General features: G+C 41.6%; 1 protein-coding gene across 2 annotated transcripts in view; it reads left to right on the top strand.

Moving 5' to 3' along the window:
• Window positions 1–13,544: 13,544 nt before the first annotated feature.
• Window positions 13,545–23,199, top strand: part of LOC148024383 (uncharacterized) — a 72,362-nt gene continuing 62,707 nt past the window's right edge. The window contains exons 1-3 of one of the 2 annotated variants that reach the window (XR_015693301.1): window positions 13,545–15,589; window positions 15,701–15,801; window positions 16,618–16,839. Coding sequence is in view for 1 of the 2 variants with exons in the window: in XM_087694029.1 (XP_087550155.1) it covers window positions 14,008–15,589; window positions 15,701–15,801; window positions 16,618–16,839 (1,905 nt within the window). In the remaining variant the exon portion in view is untranslated. The remainder of the gene's footprint in view (window positions 15,590–15,700; window positions 15,802–16,617; window positions 16,840–23,199) is intronic. The other variant, XM_087694029.1, reaches the window with a different exon arrangement.

Raw genomic sequence — 23,199 nt, 5'->3', positions numbered from 1 at the left:
ATGGCATAGAGTTAGAATGTGTTCACTTCCAAACCACAACTCTCCAAGTTTCTTTAACAACTTGAGCAAGATCGTGCCATTGCATAGGTAGTTGTTCTTACATTATAAAGTGAAAATTTATAAAAGAAAAAATCTGAAAAGGAAAGAAAACTGAACAAAATAAAATTTCACGTGCAACAGCATGAAACAGGTCTAGAAGGCTTTGAGTTTAGACATTAATATCTAATATTCAACTTATTTACAATAATATCCTAGAAAATCATAAGTTAGTGTTGTTTCACAACTCAACTCAACGAAATATTCTAATCAAGAGTGATCCTATTTGTAGTGGCATGTTAATTAGTTTGCAACTCCTCTCTACAATACAATCACAATGGCATCATTAAGATATTAACCAAAATGAAACTTATTTTTTCTAGTGCAAGGACAAAAATTATGATATTGTGTGGCCAATTGCACAAAGTCTTAGGTGTCATTTCTTAGAGATTAAAATTACAAAATTGTTGTTGGTTTAAAATGAGCACCTTATCCCATGCCTATAAAGTTGCATTTTTACACATTCTCTTGAAACTATTTTTACATCATCGATATTAAAATCATCACAAGTAGTTGCCCATTAGCCAATAATTAATTTTCTAGTAGATGAACTTAGACTCTTCTTAACAAAAGATTCTTTAATGTTTGAACCAACAAGATCTTGGATGCAATATGTCTTCTGAATGATGCCAAATATTCAAATGAGAACTTCAAAGACTAAAGTGGAGAAGGGTCTTTTTAACAAATAATTTTGTTTCTTCCTTTTTTGATGTCATGTACTCAACTTCTACAAAAGTGGAGAAGACTTTCACATGTCTACACATGTTCTTTTGGAATAGCACTATTGATGATTCACCTCAATGTACAATTGTTTCACCTGACCTTTTCTACCACATGTGTGAACTTCAAAGGAAACACAATCACATGAGCCTAGAATGACACTAACTTGAACATTATAAGTGACATGCTCAATGTGTTTAAAATGCTAAATCTTATTCAAAAAGGCATTGGCAAGAGTCCCATGCGTGCACATTGGGTGTTAAGGTAAGGTAGGTAGTTGTGCACTTGTGGGGATTCACCATAGCTTCCTAAACTTGTTTGGAGTGCCAAGGTAAGATTTAACCAAGTAATGATACACATTTTGGCTCTTCTAAACCTTGGCAACTTGAACACTAAAGACACATTTTACCTCTTATAACTCAACCCAACCATGATAGGAATATATTGGAGTATCTAATATAAAAAAATTTCCACCTGATGTTAAACTATAGAAATTCATACAAAATGACTTTGATTAGAAATTGAATACCAAGCGTAAGTATAATACACCATGAGGAGTAGTTCTTTGAATTAAGGGGCCTAGGTTGTCTTTAGTTCTTTATGATAATTTTCATGAGTTAAAGGGATCACATTAATTGAATGCTATTACTTGAAAAGCATGGAAGAAGGAAGAACTAAGAAGAAATGTGAGTCAACAAAGTAGCTAGTACTTACTATGAATTGAGGGGTCTAAGTTGTCTTTAGTTATTTGAGATAATTTTCATGACTCAAAGGGATCACATTAATGGAATAATATAACTTGGAAAGTGTGGAAGAAGGACATCTAACAAGAAATGAGAGTCAACAAAGTAGCTAGCACTTACAAAATCAAGGCTCATTATTGACAATTACATCATTATGAAAGAAATTCTCAAACTCCATAGCCCGTTTAGTCTATAGGAAATACATCAAACCCATAACTTCCCCCATGCTCTTTTTAATCATAAAATCTTGGACTTACCCAAAAAAAGTGAAATTTCGAAAAGAAGGTTCTAAAGCATTCATTGCTGAAAGAAACTAGTCCTGGGATGATGCTTAGGCATCCAAGTTATCCAATGGGCATTGGTATCACAGATAAACAAAGATTTCAATGGTTGCTAGAGAAAATTGAGGATAATTTCTTATTGTAACTTACTCTTCATGTCTTTGTTGGGCAAAATCATAGTCCTTTGACATGTACTTCAATAGATGATAGTATTTGTTGCTTCCATTTTGAGGGACTTTGTTTGGAGTAGTGGCAAAATGAAGGCTTGGCAATGTATTAGCTATGACTAGATGGCCTCTTAGAGTGAAGCAAGAGGGTTGGGGATTCCTAAGCTTATTGAATGGTCTCTCTCCCTTTGCCTATAAATGGTTGAGTAATCTTGAGTCATCCCAACCTTGGGTGGTTCTTCTGTGGACCTAGATAGAAGCTTCACAATTGCCTTTCCATTGGTGGGATCACCTCCTATGCAAGCCCCTATTAGAGAAAATCAACTAGTCTAAGGTGGTTGATAGTATTGTTAATGCATGGATGGAATGGCTAGTCAAAGTATATTAGGGTGGGTAATAGGGAAAAGTAGATACAAGTCTTGCTCTCTTTGTGTAGTGCAACCAACTACCCATTAGGGAAGGGCCCTCATTGATCTATGTTAACACAAAATTATCAAAAGAACGATTTTCCAAAGGGCCCTCATTGATCTATGTTAACACAAAACTATCCAAAAAACTATTTTCCAAATGAATTAAATGAGATTTGGGAGCTAGGAGAGCTAAATTCATGTTTTGTGGAAGGCATAACTAAGAAGTTTGGCTTGTCATTTGGAAAGAGGGATTGGATGAAATAATTCTTCTTTCTCGAATGGCCCTCATCTCCAAGTATTGTGTCTAATTATAGTTGTAGATTCAAAGATCCATACTACCCAAAGTTAAATTTAAATTTCTTGGAGATGGTGGAATTTAGATAAGCCTATGCAAGAATTTTGGAAGCTAAAAGATCCCCATTGGTCCAAGAAGCTATGATGAAGGCTATTAAGAAGATATGAAGTGTAACACCCTTTCCCCAAGTTGATTTGTTTTGTTGGAAGCTGCCCGTGAAGAAAATGCCTACTTGGGATAGACTCAAGAAATGGGCCCTAGTTCGCTCAATGTGCCCACTTTGTCATGTGAAAGATGAATAAGCTTTCCACTTGTTTTGGAAGTGCAAATATGCAAATCCGTATGACAAAAAAGTCAAAAGTGGCTTGCATTCGTGGGCTTCCATGATGTGATTACATGGAAATATGTGCTCTTAGGAGTGAAGGGTAGAGTGACCTCAAGGTTCACTCTATTTTGGAATGTGATTAGTGGTGTGGCTTTGATGTCTATTTAGGTAGCTAGGAATATAAAGACTTTTAGAGGTTTTGCTTCAATTTTGGCAACCCATTTGATCAATTTGACAAAATCGTGAAGCATTTGAAGTTGCTTGCCTACATAGGGAAGGAATAACTTATCAAGGCTATTGTTATCAAGGTTACAAATGCTACTAAGTTTTAATAGCCTACAAAGTATCTATTACTGATATCTTTGACCACATTAAAAAAAGAGATTCTTTGACTTCACACTCACTTAAGTCTTTAGGAAATTAGACATAAGTGCTCCCATGCTGTTCTATATCAAAAATCCTCATACCGACACAAAAAGTGCAACTTTGAAAATGAGGTTCTAAAGCACTCAAATTTAACATTGTCTATGTGTCAGATCCTAAGGCCGAAAGCCCTAGCATAATATTCATGATATACATATGCATATTTGCATATATAGAAGTTAATACAAAATGTTTGCTTTCAAGGGCTCTCAAATGAAATCTCACCAAATTGGTACTCATGAGAGTGAGATGTCATTGTCAAGGTCCTCCCTATATGGTGTACTCTTGATTAAGCATTTAGAAGGCTTAGTTGTTGCTTAAATGGAGCCAATTAAGGTAACACCACAAACTATGAGCTAAGATTATGGCATAAATTATGTAATAATGTTTATATTTTGAGATAAACTATGTCTTAATAATTTCAATGGAGCTAAAATAGATGTATTTTGAATCCTTTTTGCTTCTTAAATTTTTCTCATGATGGTTATTAGAGTTAAGATATCAAAGTGCTTAAGGGAGAATCCTAAAGAATCTATATCATATGACCAAAATTTTACACTTCCATTCAAAATCATCAAGTTGTTGCTTGGGAGCTCAAGCTATAGAGTTGTCCAAATTTCCCATTGCCCCTTGCTTGTCACAAAACCTTCTTTTTGAACCCCACTATTAGACATTTTTGTACTTGATGGAAGTTGGGGTAATGGGGTGGAGGATATTTGTAAATACAATTAATCAACTTAATTAATCAATACCTATGTTGCAAGAATATAATCTTTATTTCATTATAGAAGAGGAGGCACCATATAGAAAGGCTAGTAACAATATTATTCCTCATGTAATGGATTCACTATATAGCTTTTTCCATCACTCAAATATATTTTTAAATTACAAAACTCTTATGGAGTATAGCATTGCCAAAATTTTACCATATCTTCCACACAATGATCCTAAATGCTTTAGTTAGAGCCTAAGATCCACATCATTTTGAAAGGTGAATTCTTATCCAACTCAAATATAGAAATGATAGAAACAAAGCAAGGAGTGGAGAGAATGATGGTGTCTTCATTACTATAATTAAAGGCGTGTCATGAGATGGGGTTTATCATGAAGAGCACATGATGATGAAAGGATTTATTATATTATAAGGATCACATGATGATGTTGTAACAACAGTAGCTACTAACTTGACCATTGGGTTGGTGTTGCCTTAGATGGATGTCAAAATGGCATGTGGGTGTTGATGCAAATTATTGTAAACTACCTTGCCGAGTCTTGCTCGTATTAATAGTCCTGACCAAATATAGTTGTCGACATGTGGAAACACAACATCTCTATAGTGCCAAGAAACCAAGACATGAGGCACATGAGAGTGAGCATGTAGGCCTATTTCTTGGCTACCAAAAAGCACACGAAGGAGAAAAGGGAAAAATAACATGTTGCAAGAGGTACTCATTGTAGGCCTAGCAAGAGCCGATAAGGTTGCTTATTAGCAGAGAAAGGGTCCAATGCAATTGGAGCCACGGATGCTCTTGTGCCATTGCAATGGCATGGATCATGACAAATCCAAGAGCTCCTACTGCTATTGTGAAGGGAGTGAGCTTGAAGTGGAAGCATGTGAGCAGAAGTAAGAGCTATGGTGGATGGAGCGAGAGAGAGAGAGAGAGAGAGAGAGAGAGAGAGAGAGAGAGAGAGAGAGAGAGAGAGAGAGAGAGAGAGAGAGGATGTGGAAACTCCAATACTCACAATGTGTAGCATGCCTTTCCTTTATTCAAATGTCACTAAAAGAATAAAGAATGAAGTGATAGTGATGGGCGCTTGCCACCTACAATGTATAGGTGTGTAGGTACTATCAGTGTAATAATTCACATGTGGTTAAGCACAAGTGCCTTTACCCCCCCAATAACCTCCCACTTAAAGGCGAATGTGCCCAAAACACTCCATTGAGAGACTTTTCATGAGCAAATCCGTAGGATCTTGGTCACTTATTGAGATCTTGATAAGGTCAACAGACCTGTCCTCGATGACCTCTTTGATAAAGTGGTAATGTACCTCAATGTGTTTTGTCTTTGCATGGAAAACCTGATTCTTGGCTAATTGGATAGCACTCATAGAATCGGAATGCAGTGTAGGAACCACATCAGTAATATTGAGATCTACCACTGGAAGGCCAGAGAACCTCCTTACAAGTCTCAATGTGGTGGCTACAACATACTTAGCCTCGGTAGTAGAGAGGGTTGTGCATTTTTGTGCCTTAAATATCCAAGAAACAATACGTCCAATAAAGTGTAAACATTGCCAGAGGTGGGCTTCATATTGTATGCATATCTTGCATAATTAGAGTCAATGTACCCCACGACTCCTGTATCCCAATCACCATAACATATTTACATACTTGACATGCCCTTCAAATACCTCACGATACCTTTGACAACATCCCAACGTCATTTGCTAGGTGTAGTCATATAGCGTGCCACAACTCCCACTGCAAATGCTATGTCAGGACAAGTGGCTATTGTTGGGGTAAAAGGCCCCTGGGCTTGCCCGTGTACAGTGACCACCCATATTCTTTATTCATATATATATGAAAGTGCAATAAGGTTGTCATAACATTGTTGACAGCACCTACATTGTGTGTGCTCCTCTCCCGCGTCTCCTGCATCCCTTTCAACTGATATCAGAGCAGGTCCTTTGCGAGCACTTCCCGTCCTTCCTCGGCATCTACATGAGGTATGAGAGCTTGCTTCTCACTCAGTTCTCAGCCATTCTTTGACATGAACAACAGGGTTTCATGAAGAGGTAGCCATAGCTTCCATCATTGAAGCTTATTCTCTTCACCTCTTACTTGGACTTGTCCTAGGCTTTTGTAGGCTTTCATTGTGCTTTTGCTTATCCCCTACCCACCTTGATTTGGCCCCTCAAGTACAACAGCATGCTCACATTTTATTTGTGCATGTTTGTAAAAATGGCTCAAAAATCACTCTTTTTGTCATATCTCGGGCATTCGAAACCCGATTCAAGCAAGGTAAGAGTCTAACTTGGGGTTTTGGCATGCTCCAGATGAGATGGTGATGTCAGATTTGCCAAATTTTGATGATAGAATATTTTGCAATAGATTTCAGATCTAAGACAACATGTATTTGTATACCTATGGCTTATGTGATGCTTCTATTGATGTCTATTGATACCGGATCACTTGTGGATGTTATGCCTCTTATGTGAGACGCATTTGGAGCTGATTTAGCTCAGCCATTGACTATTTTGAACAGTCCTAGATCTATCCAAAACACGATAGCCACTTGTTACTTCAATTTTATGCTTATAGATCTTGGTACTTGATGCCTGATTATGCCCGATTGGTGCCTATACATACGGGAATGTATGCCTATGGATTTGAGTTTGGATTGAGTACTAATTTGCTCAGTTTAAAGAGGTTATATGTTGTTGGAAACTCCAAGGATGAAGCTATTTATGCTCCTGTTGGGTTATGCCTATTGGTCACGGGGTGCTCCCGGCTCCTTGGTATGATGTCATGATGTATTTGGCCTTTGCCACATGTCTTGTTTATGCTCCGAAATGCTTTTGAGCTAAGATTAGAGCTTGATTTTGGTTTGACTGTCACTTCTTTGCAGCTGGCATTTCATCTATGGCATGGTTTATGCCTAGGCTACCCAGTACGGGTTATGATGTCTTGGTGAATGCTTTATGCTTTGGCTGTGGATGGTAGTTGTTTGAGCTCATCTCGACATTCATTTGAGTATTCCCTTGAGAAGTTGGACATTGACTTGGCTTTTTCCATTATGACTTGGCTTTTTTCCATTACGACCTTGGATGCTCTATGGGATTTGATGCTTTCATTATGGATCTTGGTTATTACTTGGATGCACTTACAAGTATTGAGCAATGAACTGCTCCCTTGTTTTGGCAATTGCCTATTGAGCTGCGATTGCTGGTTTGCATTTGATATGCGGGATACTTACTGATCAGTGGACTTGGATAATGCTTGGGATTTACAATTATGGCCATCCTACTTCTCTGTTGTATGGCATCTATGCTATTTGGGCTGCTATTGCCCATGTATGTCAGGGAGCAATTGATCTTTATGGCCACTCATGTATACACATGGTCTGCTGCTACGTATTTTACAGAGCCTCTTACCTGGATGCTTTTACACAGATGTTTGGGCTTTTATTGGAGCTCGATTTTTGCAAGTTTATTTGCCACATGCCATTCTTGGCTGGACATGTATGTCAGTACATGGTATGAGATACTACAAAGTTATGTATACTCCTATGTTTTGGGGATGCTTATGCATTTATGGCTCCGAGGCATGCTTATGCTTTTATGGCTGCGAGCTATAGTGATTGGATATGTCATGCTTTTGTCTGCTAGGCTTGTGCGTGTGGGAGCTTTTGCATCTGTGGTTGATGCCTTTGTGTTCTCCCCTTCTAGTTTGGATGAGTCCCCTTTGCAGTATGCTATGATGACTTCTAGCTCTTCTAATCATGCAGACAATCCTCTTGATGAGCCTGTTCTCTCTGATGAGAGTTCCCCTGATTCTTTGAGCTCCTTGGATGTATTGGACAACCCTACTCATGCTATTACAGAGCAATTGTCCTCTTCTACAAGTTTTACAGGTTTTGTTTGCTTTCATTGTGGAAAGACAGGGCATGTGAAGCGTAAATGCTTCAAGTGGATTAGAGAGTAGAAAAGATTGCACCGTAATAGACATGAGAGCAGAGTCAGTGATACAGTAGATGAGACCACTGTTGATAGTGGTATGGTGCATGTAGTTACCCATGATGATGCAGCTGAGCCTAGACTCTTGGCATCGTGTTACCTTGCAGATTACTTGCTTAGTGATATGGCCTATACCTTTGATTGGCTTTTAGACAGTATGGCATCTTGTCATGTTACTCCGCATAGAGCTTGGTTCTCTTCTTACAGGGAGGTTGACGGATGTATTTCTTTGGGCCTTGAGCAAGATTGTCATGTTATTGGTACAGGGGATATACACTTGGCTTTGCCAAATGGGTCTTCTCTTATGCTCCGTGATGTCTTGCTTATACCTACGCTCAGTAAGAGCTTGATCTCTGTTAGTCAGTTGCACGGTGCAAGATATTATGCCTCTCTTGGGGATACTTCATGGAAAATCTGTGGTGGTTGCTTGGTATTGGCCAGAGGTGCTAGATATGGCAGTGATTATGTAGTGCATGTCTCTCATGTGGGAGATTCTATGGTTGCAGTTACGCAGATACCACATGCATTGTTATGGCATTGTCACCTAGGCCATGTACGACACACTGAGATGGATGCTTTATGTGATATGGGCTTATTGCCTACTCTTCCCCATGCATTGTACTCATGGTCTATGCAGAGCCTCTTTGGCTTATGGCAATCATGTGAGACATGCTCCTCTAGATCTAGTCCATGTTGCAGTATATGGACCTATGCCTTCCCAGTCACTTGGTGGAGCATCGTATTTTGTGACCTTCATGGATCATGCTACCCACCGTGTTTGGGCTTACCCTTTGGTACAAATTGAGGATGCTGTTACTATGCTTGACAAGTTTATGGATTCTGCTGGTAGCAAGCCTAGATGCTTGCAGATGGATTATGAGAGTCATGCTATCTCTCCCAGCTTACGGATCTCTTGTCAACAATATGGCATTGATTTCTTATGCCCACTATATTATGGGATTGGTCATGGCATGGGCGACTTTATAGGCAAAGGTTGCTTCTATGCTTACCACAGCTAGGTGTCTTATGGCTTTTGGGTTGAGACCCTTATGACGGCAGTCTACTTGGTTAATCAGACGTGGTATTTCTGTTTGGATGTTATTACTCTGCATGAGGCATGGAGTGGCATGAGACCCTCCTATGATCACTTGAGGATGTTTGGCTGCCAGGCATCTATCAGTATGCCACATGAGCCTATGCCACGTAGATGCATACTCCTTGGTTATGGAGATGGTGACTTTACGGCTTACAGGTTTTGGGATTTAGATGCCCAACCGGTTCTACGCAGCCGTCATCTTGTCTTTTATGAGACGCAGACACCTCTCAGGCCTCTTGATGCGCGTTCGGTGCACTTTATGGCTGATTCTACAACCGTATGTCAGTCTTCCGCTTTGTTGAGGCCGCATATTGTCTTGAGACCCTATTTGACTTGTGTCCGAGATGCTGGCCCTCTTTCGATGATTGACCTTGGAGAGTCTGTATGCTCTCCGTTGCCTTTTATGCGTTGCATTGATGCTATGCGCCACTTTGATGCTTTACAGCCGTGCACTTATGAATTGTGTTACTTGCTTCATGGGAACCAGTCATGGATTGCTCTATTGTCTAGAGCTATGGGATCGCTTATCTCCTGGATGTCATGGACTCAAGGATGCTTGGCTCTTCTTGTGAGGAGGTTCCCGCCACTTATTGCATAGCTCGCTTTCCGATTGGGTATTGGGTGAGATGTCATGATTCCTCACCTTGTTTCTTTTCTTTTCTTTTGTTTTTTCACTCCCTGGCCCATTGGCCTTTTAGTGGGAGGTTGTTGGGGGTAAAAGGCCCTTAGGCCTTCCCGTGTACAGTGACCGCCCATATTCTTTATTCATATATATATGAAAGTGCAATAAAGCTGTCATAACATTGTTGATAGCACCTACATAGTGTGTGCTCTTCTCTCCCGCATCTCATGCATCCCTTTCAGCTATCATGGCATACATCAAACTGCCCACCACGATGAAGGCATAAGGGATCTTGGCCATCTCGACCTTCTACTCATCAAACCACAGACAATCAACCTAACTAACCTTCACATGAGAAGGTAGAGGGTAGCCAATAGACTTACGATCTTACATATAAACCACTCAAGGACTTTTTATATATACTCCTTTTGTGACAAATAAAGAAGCCCCTTAGAGTGATGACGTATGTGATGTGCATCCCAAGAATATGGTAGGCTCTTCTTGAGCTAAAATTTCAAGGCATCTAGCTCATCATGAGCTCTCCCTGCAATGAGCATACCATCCACATAGAGTATCAAAATTATAAGGCTGCCATCACGACCATTCTTCATGTATAAACACCAATCCATAGCACTACAACTATATCCCTATAAATGCATACAAGCATCAAACTTGTGGTACCATTTCCTAGGTGCTTGCTTAAGGCCATAAAGGCTCTTTCTCAACTTGGACACTAGGTGTTCCTTGTCTTTTTCCTTAAAGCCCTTAGATTATTGCATATAGATCTCATTATGCAAGTCCCCATGTAAAAAAGCCATCTTTACATCCATCTGATAAAGGTCCAATGAGCAACCAATGCTAGTACCAAAAGTGTAGGGTCGTCATTTTGACCATAGGAGAAAAGATTTCATTGAAGTCAACACCATATTCTTGCTTGAAACCCTTAGCTACCAATCTGGCCTTATAAGGGGGCGGGATGTCCAAGGATACTTTTCACTTTGTATACCCACTTGCATGGCAATGCCTTCTTGGCACTAGGCAAAGAAACCAAATCCTACATATGGTTAGTCTATAAGGAGTCAAAACTTTGACTTCATAGCCCTATCCCATGAGTGACTATCATATCTATGCATGGCCTCATCTAAGAGAGAAGCTCTCCTACATCTGTCACCATATCATGATCCATGCCATGGTGGCTAGCTACATCTCTACTCATGAATAGGTGGTACAAATCCTAATACTGTGTCTCCTCGTATGCCCACTATTTACGGTGTTTTATAGTCCTCATCTACCTTTGCAACTCTTCCTCTCTACAATACACCCTAGCCCTCTTTGGATTCAAAAGTGTATTTGTAATTCTCTACACTTTTTATCGTACCATATATTCTGGGACACGCTCCTAGATCATGTGGTTTTGCTAGTGTGTGTGGAATGTGGGAAGCTCGGGAGGGCAGTTGAAACTAGGATGGAAGTGAGCTAGGAGGTGATTGTGAGCCCATCATAGACTTATGGCTGGATATGTCAACTACCTCGTGTCTCTACACTTATCATTATACCATATGTTATGGGGCATGATCCCAAATCATGTAGGTTTGCTAGTGTGTGTGGAATGTGGGAAGCTTGGGAGGGTAGTTGAGACTAGGACGGAAGTGAGCTGGGAGGTGATTGTGAGTCCATCATAGACTTGATGGTTGCATATGTCAACTAGCTCATGTGTGAAGTTGAAGGTGGTGGGTTAGGGGTGTGTGTGTGTGTGTGTGTGTGTGTGTGTGTGTGTGTGTGTGATGAGATGAAGAAATGGCATGGATCTAAACCATTGACCTACTTCCAGCCCATTGGTTCGAGCATGGCGGATTATGTACTAGACTCCATTGAGATATTAGAGTTATTTAGATCATTCACTATCCCCCTTGTTTGATTGGAGCAAATCATACCTATCTATCCCTCACCATCTCCTCCTCTCCACTCCTAATTTTTCCATCCAATTCTTCAAAAGAACAATTGCACCATGGTCACCTTGAGTTGAAAAGATTCCAACCTAGGCATCATTAGCTTGCACCAAAGCAACCTCTAATACTTGGGTTCTAGCTAGGGTTGCAAAGCTCTGTAAATGTCAAGAACATTGGCCAAAAGCAAAAGAAACTTGGATTCCTATTGGCATTTCCAAGTGGATCTTAGGTTGTTGACTGTAGTAGCAAGGGAAATGCAACTTTGCTAGTTCTCCTAAAGTCCTATGACCATTATATTACTAGCTAAGTTAGTGAATACTAGTTAGTTCACACATTCAAGTGTTAGATTGCCATCAATTATTACACACAATTTGATTGACAATATGTGACCATAAATTGTGACTTTAAGTTATGGGCTCTATGTGTTGTGCTACCAACTCTAGAGAGCATTGCTATGTGTCGACTATAGATTGCAACATTGTTGTTGCTTATGTGGGGTAGTGATAGTTAACTATTGAGGCATTGAAGACGGAGGAGGAGGAGTGGGAGGGAAAATAATTACTACATTGCTAGTGATACATTTGGCATGTAGAGAAAGGGATTGAAGTTAAGAGGAAAATCAAACTATCTATGCATTCGGTTATTCAAGATAAGGTGATAAAAGATAGGGTTGAAGTAAAGATAGTATAGGGTGCCCTCTCACCCTCAGCTTAAGAGAATGGTGTAGCAAGTGATGAAGCAAAGTGCCATAGTGAAGTGAATTGCCATGTTGGATGAACCTGGATCACAATCCATTGCTCAAAGATCAAGGAGAGTGAGAGAGAGAGGGGCTTATTCCCCTAGATTTACAATATGGCGCATGCGCGCGCGCGTGCACACACACACACACACACACACACACACACACACACAGAGTGCACACCATTTCTTACACCAACTAGAAAGAGAGATATTTATCTCTTGCGTTGCCATATCTATCATTATCAATGAGCTATTGAATAGACACAACTCTATGCAACTGAATATAATGATAATGAGGAAAAAAGTTGAGAGGAAAATGGAGAAGCTAACATGTAGGAGGATGTGATAGCTTCACCTTGCTTTGGAGATGAACTTTGATTTGTTCCTGATAATACACTATAAGAAAGATGTATCCTAATCTTAGGGTATCATCCTACAACTTTAAAGTTGAGAGTTGTAGCGGGAATTTGTGCCACTTTTACCAAAAAAAGCTAGTCAACGTTGGCTATTGAACCCTCAAGCAATTGATATTTTTCTAGATTCAAATGTGATAGAATATAATTTCCATAACAATTCCTCTGATTCCTCTCAGGGGGCTCCTTTGAATGAAGTTTTCATAACAATTCCTACCATTCCTCATGGGGCCTGCCTCAATTAACCTCTTCCTTTCGCGCACACGCCCCTAGAGGGGGGGAAGTGGCTCTAAGTTCTAACCTTACAAAGAGACTCTTTAGAAGACGAAGAGTTCAATGAAGATAAGAAGAGTAGTTAAGGCGACTTTACATGTAGGATGGGGCCAACAAAAGTGACTTGTCTTTTCATTGTTTTTTGATGATTAAATCATAAAGTACCAGCACATGATTCCTCACGATTAGTGGGTGATTAGCACATATTGATTACGATACTTATATATCGTCACGATTAGTGGGTGATTACTGCGAATATGATTATGATACTATCATCCGCATACAATGGATTCTTCACGATTAGTTTGTGAGCACAGTTGAGGTCAACTGAGTGGCGCTGCAGATCCTTACAAATAAGCATCGAAAACTGATATGCTTGACTGAATCAGCACAGGGAAAAAATGTTCTCTGATCTTTGGTCGGGCCTTGTTTAGCAGAGGCCGACAGACATGAGAAGCTCCTGAGCTCTCAATTCAGGGGAAAAGATGAAGAAAGATGCAGAATTCCTACTGCCTTTTGGGAGCTACTGCCTTTGATTATTGAGAATAGCCCCTTTCCAAGAGAGGTGAAGAAGCATAGAGCGACAGATGGACAGAGACATAGAAACAGTGGGAATCGGGGCTACTGCGTTTGATTATTGAGAATAGCCCTTTGCTAAGAGAGCTGAAGAAGAGACATAGAGACAGAGGAACAGAGACATAGGGACAGTTCTGGGGATGACTACCAAAGCCTCTCCTCGGCTTCACACAACTTCTGCTGCGTCCTCTTCCTCTTCCTCCTCCTCTCAGAGAGGCTATCACACTAGTAGCTTTGGAGGAGAGCGAGATGGGTACAGAAATGCTCACCGGGAAGTCAATTCTGGTTATAACTCTTCCAGGAAGCACAGCACGGGGCTCCATGAAAAGATGCACCAAACATCCAGAGGCAGTGGGGATCTGTCAAGAGGGAAATTTGTTCAGCCCGTGGTGGACAGAGCGAATGAGAGCTCACGGGCCCAATTCATGACACACAGGCATCGTGGTTTTGATTCCACTGGGAGTGGGCAATCACACGGCATTCAGTCTTCTCTTCCTTCCCATGAGTATGACAGGAGGTGTAGCAGAGTCCAACCCTCTTATCAGCCTGCTGAGACATTGCAAGAGTATGGACCTGCAAAAGGCTTTCGTAATCAATCTGTGAGAATGCAAAGTGAATTTACTGACCACAATAGCAGGTTGCCGGCTACAAACACGGCATACAATATACAAGATCAGTCTGCATTCCCACCCCTGGAGGCATCCAGAGACTATGGAGCTGTAAAGGGCCTAACTGCTGTGCCTCAAAGTGAAGGCATTCTGCAAAATGGTTTCTATCTGCATACAGACAGTGCATATAGTATACAAGAGCAGTCTCCCTCCCCCGTCCTTGAGACCTATAAAGGCTATGGAACGTCTAGAAGTAATTGGGATCAACCCAGCAGGCCTTCCTATGAAGCTTTCCAGAAAAAGGGTAGTGGTAGGAGCACAAAAAGTAGTGATCCAGATACACATAGAAGAGTGCAGGGTAATTTCTCACAGCAGGACTCTTATATCTCAGATGGGGTCATGTCTGGAAATCAGGCTCCTTTGCTCTCAAGTGCCCATGTAAGCACAGGAGCTCGAAGTGAAATCGGGTCAAAATTCGTAGATGCAAACTCTCGTAAAGGCAGCCAAGAGAGTTTCCAAAAATCTCACCAACTTAGTGGTAGAGGTTGGGAGCCTTCAGACGAGTCCTACCAAGCCAGCAGCAGAGGGTGGGACAATCCAGCTAGGCGTAACCAAGGTAGTAACTTGGGTTGGGAGAACTTCAGTGTATCCTCAATTAGAAGACAGGGACATAGCCACAGTTTCAAGAATGTAAATTCCAATTCAGAAAACAGGGATTCATGGAGACAAAACAGCTCAAGAGAGGCTTCTTCAATAAACTCAGAAACCAGCTTAAATAGATCTCTTGCAAAACAGAACGAGAAGTTAAGAGAGAGTGCATCATTCACAGAACAGAGGTTCAAACAGACTGGATCTTTTGTATCTACACCTGTAGTGCATAGGTTTGGAAATGCTGAGAAAAATAAGGTCAGAGTGGTTCCTGTGGTAGAAACAAGAAATCACCAAATTGAGACAAATAGTGCACAAAATTTAATCAAGGTTAGTAGACATAAAGGTGAAGAGGATGATGTAACGACACCCAAAAAGCATTCATTGTTGGCACATGCAGAAGTTGATGCATCCGAGGAAGCATCTCTTCCATTTATTATAGGTTTATGTGAAGACATGTGCCCTGGTAAGTCTTGAATTTGTGACAATCTTTCAACATCATCTATTTTTGTCTGTAGGTGTGGCTGGGTAGCTTGCACTTGTTGCCACTAATCATGACAATTGTTTGACAGGGCAGCCAAAGAGCGAGATCAGAGAGAGAGATTAAGAGACCTTGCTGTTTTTGAACGCTTGAATGGAAATCCTCGAAAAACTTCAAAGGAGCTTGCTGTAAAGAAGGTTTGACTTAAATTCTGAGCTGACCCATTGAGCAGCTAAAGCTTATCACATGTAGAGTTATTATGGACTTGAAGTGTTTTATTGAGCTGTTTGCTTTAGCTCGGAGGCATATGATGTGAGGGTGTAGAGCCGTGCATAAACTGATCTCAAATTGCAGTTTCTCATCTTTTCCCATAACCCCACTCATCCACGTCATACTCTTTTTAATTTCCATCATTCCACTAGACCCTGCTGTAGGAGACATTTATATTTTCCAGAAGTCCACAGATCCTATGTCTCAACTTCTACCCTGCACTGCAGGCTTTTCTGCCTTCATCAAGAGTGAGCACAGCCATTGTTGTTGCCTTGATTTACAATAGCTATGTGTTATTGCATACTATTAGTGAAAGTGACAATCAAACTGGGCTTTTGTGTTTTGGTTTCACTAGCACAAGCATGTCCATGTGCACATTGCAGTACTGAATTGCAAAGAATGTTGGGAGGTTTTCTGAAGTGCAATCTCTAAGGTGAATAATTTGTGTGGCATTTAAAGAGCTAATTGCTTTTGCAGTACTTTGTCACAGTTTAGAATAGGCCAGAATGTGCTTGCCTACTCTTCAGATAGGGGTGATGAACTGAGCTTTAGTTGGGCACAGTTTCTCCCAAATCTGTAGAGGTGTGGCATACACAGTTGATGATGTATATTGTGAATGTCACCATAGAAATGGGAACAATATTATGTGCTTGCTATCAAAACAAAGTTCACCATGTTCCAGGCTTGAACTTGCTTTTGCCAGAGTGTATCATCTGATAGATTTTCTCTTTTTGGTTTTTCAGTTTTGTAGGACATTTTCAGGCTTAAACTTGCACCCAGCCGATGTGCGCCCATTACCTGTATTATGGAGTACACTGCAGTACCTTTTTAATCTTCTGGATGACCATGAGTTCTCATTTGATGTGGTGCATAATTTCCTTTTTGATCGGACCCGAGCTATTCGTCAAGAGCTCGGTATGCAACACATAGCTAACAGTCGAGCCATCACTATGTATGAAGAGATTGTATGTGGTTTTCTGACTTACCCTCTTGTTAGGTTCACATTTCTACACAATTTTTGTTTTTGGCTTCACATAATGATCTGGTGGCAGTTTAGTCATTTGAATGATTGATTGTTGCTTTTGTCTAATAGCCGATTAGAGGAGTTGTTTCAGAACTTGCTCTAAGAGGATGTATAATATATTGTACCTGATTAACACTGAAAGACACAAGATGGGTGGACTCACCTTTGGAAAAATGGGTTGCCTAGGCCTAGGAGGGGCCATGATTCAATACGACTCTTTACTATGGACTTCTTAAGACACAACACCTTTAGCTTTCAAAAAGAAATTGTGACTCGTAGACATCCTAAATTTGCAGCACATACATGGCATATAGCTCTTAAAAGATGGAAACCTGCTTAAGCATGTCCTCTTTAGATCATCACACTAATTGGATGAGGCCAAAGTTAGCAGATTTGTCAGTTCATGAGTGAGTCTATGCATGCCCTGGTGGGCTGGGTACCTTTTACCAAATGTGTTGGGCTGTGCATATGTTTTGGAGGCCTGATTTATGGCCACCTGGTACTTTTGTGCTGGTTGACTGCATTAGTGAGGGCTCATTAATACTGGCTGACCTGATCATATTTATGGCCTATTTATTGCCTAGTTGCTTCTTTCTCCAGACGTGACTTATCACTGGTTTTGTACTCTCTCTTGTATTGGTATATGGATTCCATTTTGTGAGCATCTCTATTTTACGTTCTTTTGGAGTGTTCTTCTTTCTTTGCAGTGTTTCTCTTCTCTCTTATGTTTGTGCAGTCTATCACAGCAGGTTCTCCCGCTTCCATCACTGACCCTGTTTTGACATGGTGTGAGACGTTTGTGTTAGGGGTATTGGTGTTGTTTTCTGCTGCTGCATGTCTGTGTTTCACATCTCTGCTGCTGATCTGCTACTTCTTGACTGCTTTGATTCATCTACAGCTTGGGTGTTCATCTGCTGAGCAATTGCAGCCTCTTTTCTGCATCTAATCACTGTGTTTGCTGTTCCTGCTTTGATACAGGGCTGCGGTGACTTGTCTAAACTGCTGTATGGCTGCATTTAATGCTTGACCAGTCTGCGTTTTTACTTCAGCTGTCTGGATTTACGGGTTTCTGACCCTTTCCAGGCTGGGTGACAGTATTTTGAGGCCCTATCTTGGCTGCATACTCTGAGATTGATCTTCCCTGGCTTTGTTTGGTTTGCTGCTCACTTGTTTGTTCTATTTTCAAATCTCATTTTGTGATCAGCTGTCTCTTCCACAGTGTGTGAACTCTTGACAAGTACTCTTTGAGCTAAGACTTAGGCCATCCTCTTTCCTTGCATCTCTTCTTTTCTTCATCTTCTCTTCCTGGCACCTCCCTATTGTTCAATTGATGATAATCTAAAATGTTCTATCTCGCCTTGGATGCTACCATCAAGCCTACATCATTTTCAGACGCCTATATCAAGGAATGTGATAATCTCCTTTCAAGAATCGGCTTTCATGGGAGCCATGTGTAATTTCAAAAAAATACACAGCAATCTAGAAAATCAGATGATGTATTAGCCCCCGTATCAATGGGAGAGACAAAGGCTAGAGGATACGATCCAATCTTTCTTGCTTTGGGTTACATAGGTAAAGGATCAGCTTTAGTACATGCAGTCCCCGCCCTTCAAGAGGCTCACCTTGTGGGGATTGTGGTCTAGAAGCTACCTTTGGAGTTTGATGGAGTTGCCAATGCTTTACAAGCCTAGACATCGTTGACCCTTGTTAACTTCACTCATATGTCATCCTTGCTACCTAAGCATGAGGTGTCTTTATGATTACAAGGGAGGCTTTCATCTCGATATGGTGCCCAACAAGAGGTTTTTGCAGCTTTAGAGAGGGGTAATAGGAAGAAGAAGATCAAGGCCTAGTGCTATCACTATGGTAAAAAGGGACATCTATGCAAGGATTACAAGGATCTAGCAGCATTATGGAAGAAGGAAAAGAAGAAGAAGCGGGATAAGGACTCCTTTGATGAGTTATCATCCTCATCTGACTCCTATTCCGATACAAACTCTTTGGTGAAGGCAAAGACCCAAGTGCAGAAGGGCTGATCATCTGCATTAGAGGGAAAGGCCACAGTGTTCCCCTTTTTTGCCTTCTAGTTTTGGTGATACAGTCATCCCTCATGACTCTCTAATGCCAGAGAAGAAGTGGTTGTTGAGCTAAAACACGCTTTACAGCCGATTAGCATTTTTAAACAGCCCCAAAACATGCTTAACTAATGAAAAACACAAATTCGGTGCATGGTTCAAGAGAGTTTCAGTGGTCCCCCAAAACCCTAATTTTTTGGGGCACCCTTCAACATCTATAAATAGACAGGCTACCCACCATTTTGTTAGTGGAAGAGTCATCCCTTGGACAGGCAGTTGGACATGTCAGCAGGGTACGAAAGTCCCACATCAGCACTGTACAGCAGGTGCCACATCAGCAGGCGCCACATCAGCAATACAGTCGGACAGCAGTTCTGCACAGTCAGACAGTTTTTCTGATTATTTTACTGCAGTCGGCTGCATTAAACTGGTGCTGGTATTTCCTATTTTTGGCTATTTATAGCCAGTTTGTGGCACACTCCAGCATTCATTCATTCAGGTTTTGATCTTGGGATGTGTTGACTGAGACAGACTGTGCTCAGGATGACGGATATCGAGGTTTTCAAGACGGAGACATACGCAGAAATTTCCTCTGCCCTCGTGTATATTTTTGCACTCTTATACAACATATTACACTGTAGATTTTCTGCGTTACATTGTCTTCTTTTCTCTCTCTCTCCTCTCTGTGTTCCCTCTCTCTCAGTCTTTGTTCTACGCTTCCGCATCGCTGCACTCTGACATGGTATCAGAGCGGTGAAGATGGATTGACCGAGTGTTGAACCTATCTGAAGAGGAGATTCCAACGTGACACAAGGCTGCGTTTCCAAGATTTGAGGGCGAGCGGGAGGGCTGCGCATCGAATCAAGATTGAAGCGAGTATGGGCGTGTGGGAAAGGAGTCCAACTGGTCAATTTGCTACAAGTTATTGCTGTTCGAAGGGAAGAAAGGCTGCGTTGTAGGCCTTCCATTGCAGTTTTTACCTTTTCATCGCCTCCGGCGGGTGAACAAGGTTTGGGCAGTGGAGGAACCAGCCCTAATAGGCTGCATTTACACAGTCAGAGGGGGCTGATTTTGCGTTTGTGCAGGCATTGTAGGTGAACATGTCTATAGAGGCTGATTTGGAGTTCCAGGCGATCATGGACAAGAAGGTGCCTGTCCTATCGGCTCTTCCATTAGATCAGAAGCTTGATGGTGACAATTACCGCGTTTGGCGGGTAATGATGTTGGCCATTCTAGAGTCTTATGATTTGGAGGAGCTTGTGTTGGAGGAGATCAATTGGCCCTTGGTGCTAGATGAGTCCAAACTCTCTTCCAGTGCTCGTGCGGAGTTGACCAAGGCCCAGTCTCATTGGGACAAACTAAATGCTAGGATTTGTTCTTTTCTTTTTTTGTCTTGCAGTACAGCCATGATAGCTCACATCGAGCACTTGACGGTGGCTCGAGAGATATGGTTGGAGCTCGACCAGATATATAATCGGATGACCCTGATGAAGAGGGTTTCTTTGGAGGTGCAGATGCAGACCTTGTCCGTGAATAAGTCTTCCTCGCTTCGGGAACACATCAACAAGCTTTGGCAGCTTCAGATGTAGGTTCAAAATGCGAGGAAGCCTATTTCTTCCGAAGACATGGCGATCACTTTGTTGTCTCAGTTACCGCCACGATTCAGTACTTTCTATTCCGCTCTTATTGCATCAGGGCGGGAGTCAACTTTTTGGTGGGAAGAGTTGGTTCCTATGGTCTTGGACCAAGAGGAACAATTGAAGGGATAGAATGCTTCTAAATTGGAGGCTTTGGTTGGTTAAGCCTCTCAGAAGAAGGGGAAGGACCAAAATAAGGAGGAGGACAACAAATCCAAGAAGGACAAGGAGAAGGAATCAACTTGCCATATTTGTGGTAAGACCGGTCATTGGAAGAAGGATTGCCCCAACAAAGGCAAGAAGGACACCAAGAAGAAGGACACGAAGGATTCTGGAGTGGTGGCTGCACCCTCATCAGCTGCTTTTCTACACTTAGCGGTCATTGAAGAATCTACACGGAAGCCTTCTGATGCTGCGATGACAACCCTCAAGGCTGAAGAGTGGATCGTGGACAGTGGTGCCTCACGGCACATGACTCCTTCCCCCGTTGGTGTTGCCCATTTGCGACCTTCGCGTGGGCAGATTCTGATTGGAGACGGCTCTTCTGTGTCTATTACTGCGCGGGGTGAGATGCAGCTTATTCCAGATGGGCGTGGTGGTACCCACACTTCTGAGGTGTTGCATGTGCTAGGTTTGGGGTATCATTTACTTTCGGTCCATAAGCTTTGTGCTCTTGGCCTCTTGCTTATGGACCGTTGTCCCACATCCATTGGGTCACTCCTATACAGGGATTTCCATTCTTTGCTCCATGTGTCCCTATCTCTTGACATTGAGATCCACAGGCGGTTACCATGCCTACATTTAGAACCACTATGTACACTTCTCGTATGCATGGTGGGCACTCTAGGATTACTTCCCAAGTGTACTCCACTCCCCCACCTTATCTCCCCTATTCACCCTACCTCCATTACACACCTCCATCTCCTAGCACTACCACTGTTGCAATGGCCAAAAATGCCTTTATGGATAAGATACGTTTTAATGTATCGAATTTTACCACTTGGTCGAATTTTATGCAATAAGTGCTCGAATCTTAGGAACTTTGGAACCTCGTTGTTGGTACTGAGCCTATGCCGCCCTTGATTAGCTTACTCTGATCATCTGTCAATGGAGAGCCGACAATGCCATAGCCAATGCTGAGTTAATGCAAGGGCTACTTTTTGAGTTCCACTCTCAATTACAGCATTTTTCCCTCGCATCTAAGCCTTGGATTCATCACATTGATTGCTATGCAGGTCCAAATTGCACTCGATGTATCAATCTCGATTTTGAGCTTCAAGAGTTTTCCATTAAGGAAGGGGATGATTTGAAAGTCAAGTTGGCCAAATATTAGCGGTTACTCACCGTTTGCTACTATTGGCTCCCCAAAGTCAGATGATGATCAGGTTACGTTCTTCTTGAACAAGTTGCGTGACAAATACTTCCATATTATCCAACACATTATCTTACTATGTAGATTGTTGACCTTCTATGAGTTAGTACACGAGGTCGCATGATCAAGTCCACAAGAAGTTCTCCACACATATCCATTCGGAGGGCCAAGGGTTGGTTGCCTCTTCTTTGGGAGGAAAAATCAACAGTGACAAAAACTTGCACAATACGAAGGCAAGCCAAAACAAGGGTGACACCACTTTCTTTCATGGAAACAAAGAAACACGATCCCTTTGTGGCAACAAATTCCTAAGAAAAATAGGTTTTGCACACACTACCAGAGGTATGAGGAGTGATATCAAGGCCTAAGGTCTTTCTTCTAGAAAACCACATCAGATTGCTGCGAGTGCCTCTACTCTTACTGGCCAGTCTAGTATGGCTGCACCTCTTGCTGATGCACCATCTAATCCATCTGCCCTAGTGGCTATTGGATATATTGCATGCAAACATCCTCAGCAGCCTATCTCCTTCACTACTCTTGAAGGATTGGGTGATTGGTTTGCTAATGACTCATCTATTGCACTTTACACATCCATTTCTAGGACATCCATTGCACCTTCTAGGACCACTTCCCCACCTCGCCATATGTGATGATGGCCATACACTTAGCCTTTCTCTTTTTAGACAACTATGCATGAGCATTTAGCTTTGCTCTCTTTTATTTTCTTTGTTTTTGGAGCATTTTACTACTCACCTCTGTGCTTGCAGATTTTTTGATCTCTTTTGCATGGTTTTGTATTTCAGTATTGGGCTAACATGCAAGCTTCCACGAGTCATTCCTAAGCTGGAGAAAGGAGATGCGTGCTGTTCCTTTCATGGTTTCATCTACTTGGAGTTTTGCTTTTCTACTAGCATGGAGGCTTCTCCTCCTGCGGCGGATCGTGCAATATCTCTTTTGATGCTATCATTGCAATGACTTCTATCCTTGCTCTTCCAATAGGGATGCTTCATCATCTTTCTCACATGGTTCTTGGCACCACATGAAGACTGACATCCTCAAGCTCCTCTTCCTTCTTTGGCAGCGACATCCAGGTTGAGAGGGGGTTTCTACCCTTCTTAGTATTCTGCTTGTTTCGGCACTTGCCTTTGACGTAGGCCTTCCCCCCCTATTGTACCTTTACCTATGCATTGCATGATTTCATCATCTTTGTACTAGGG

Source organism: Lygodium microphyllum, chromosome 15, assembly GCF_053477565.2.
Source record: "Lygodium microphyllum isolate KBCC chromosome 15, Lygodium_microphyllum_v1.1.10, whole genome shotgun sequence".
Lineage (NCBI taxonomy): Eukaryota > Viridiplantae > Streptophyta > Polypodiopsida > Schizaeales > Lygodiaceae > Lygodium > Lygodium microphyllum.
This window is presented reverse-complemented; position numbering and strand designations above follow the sequence as displayed.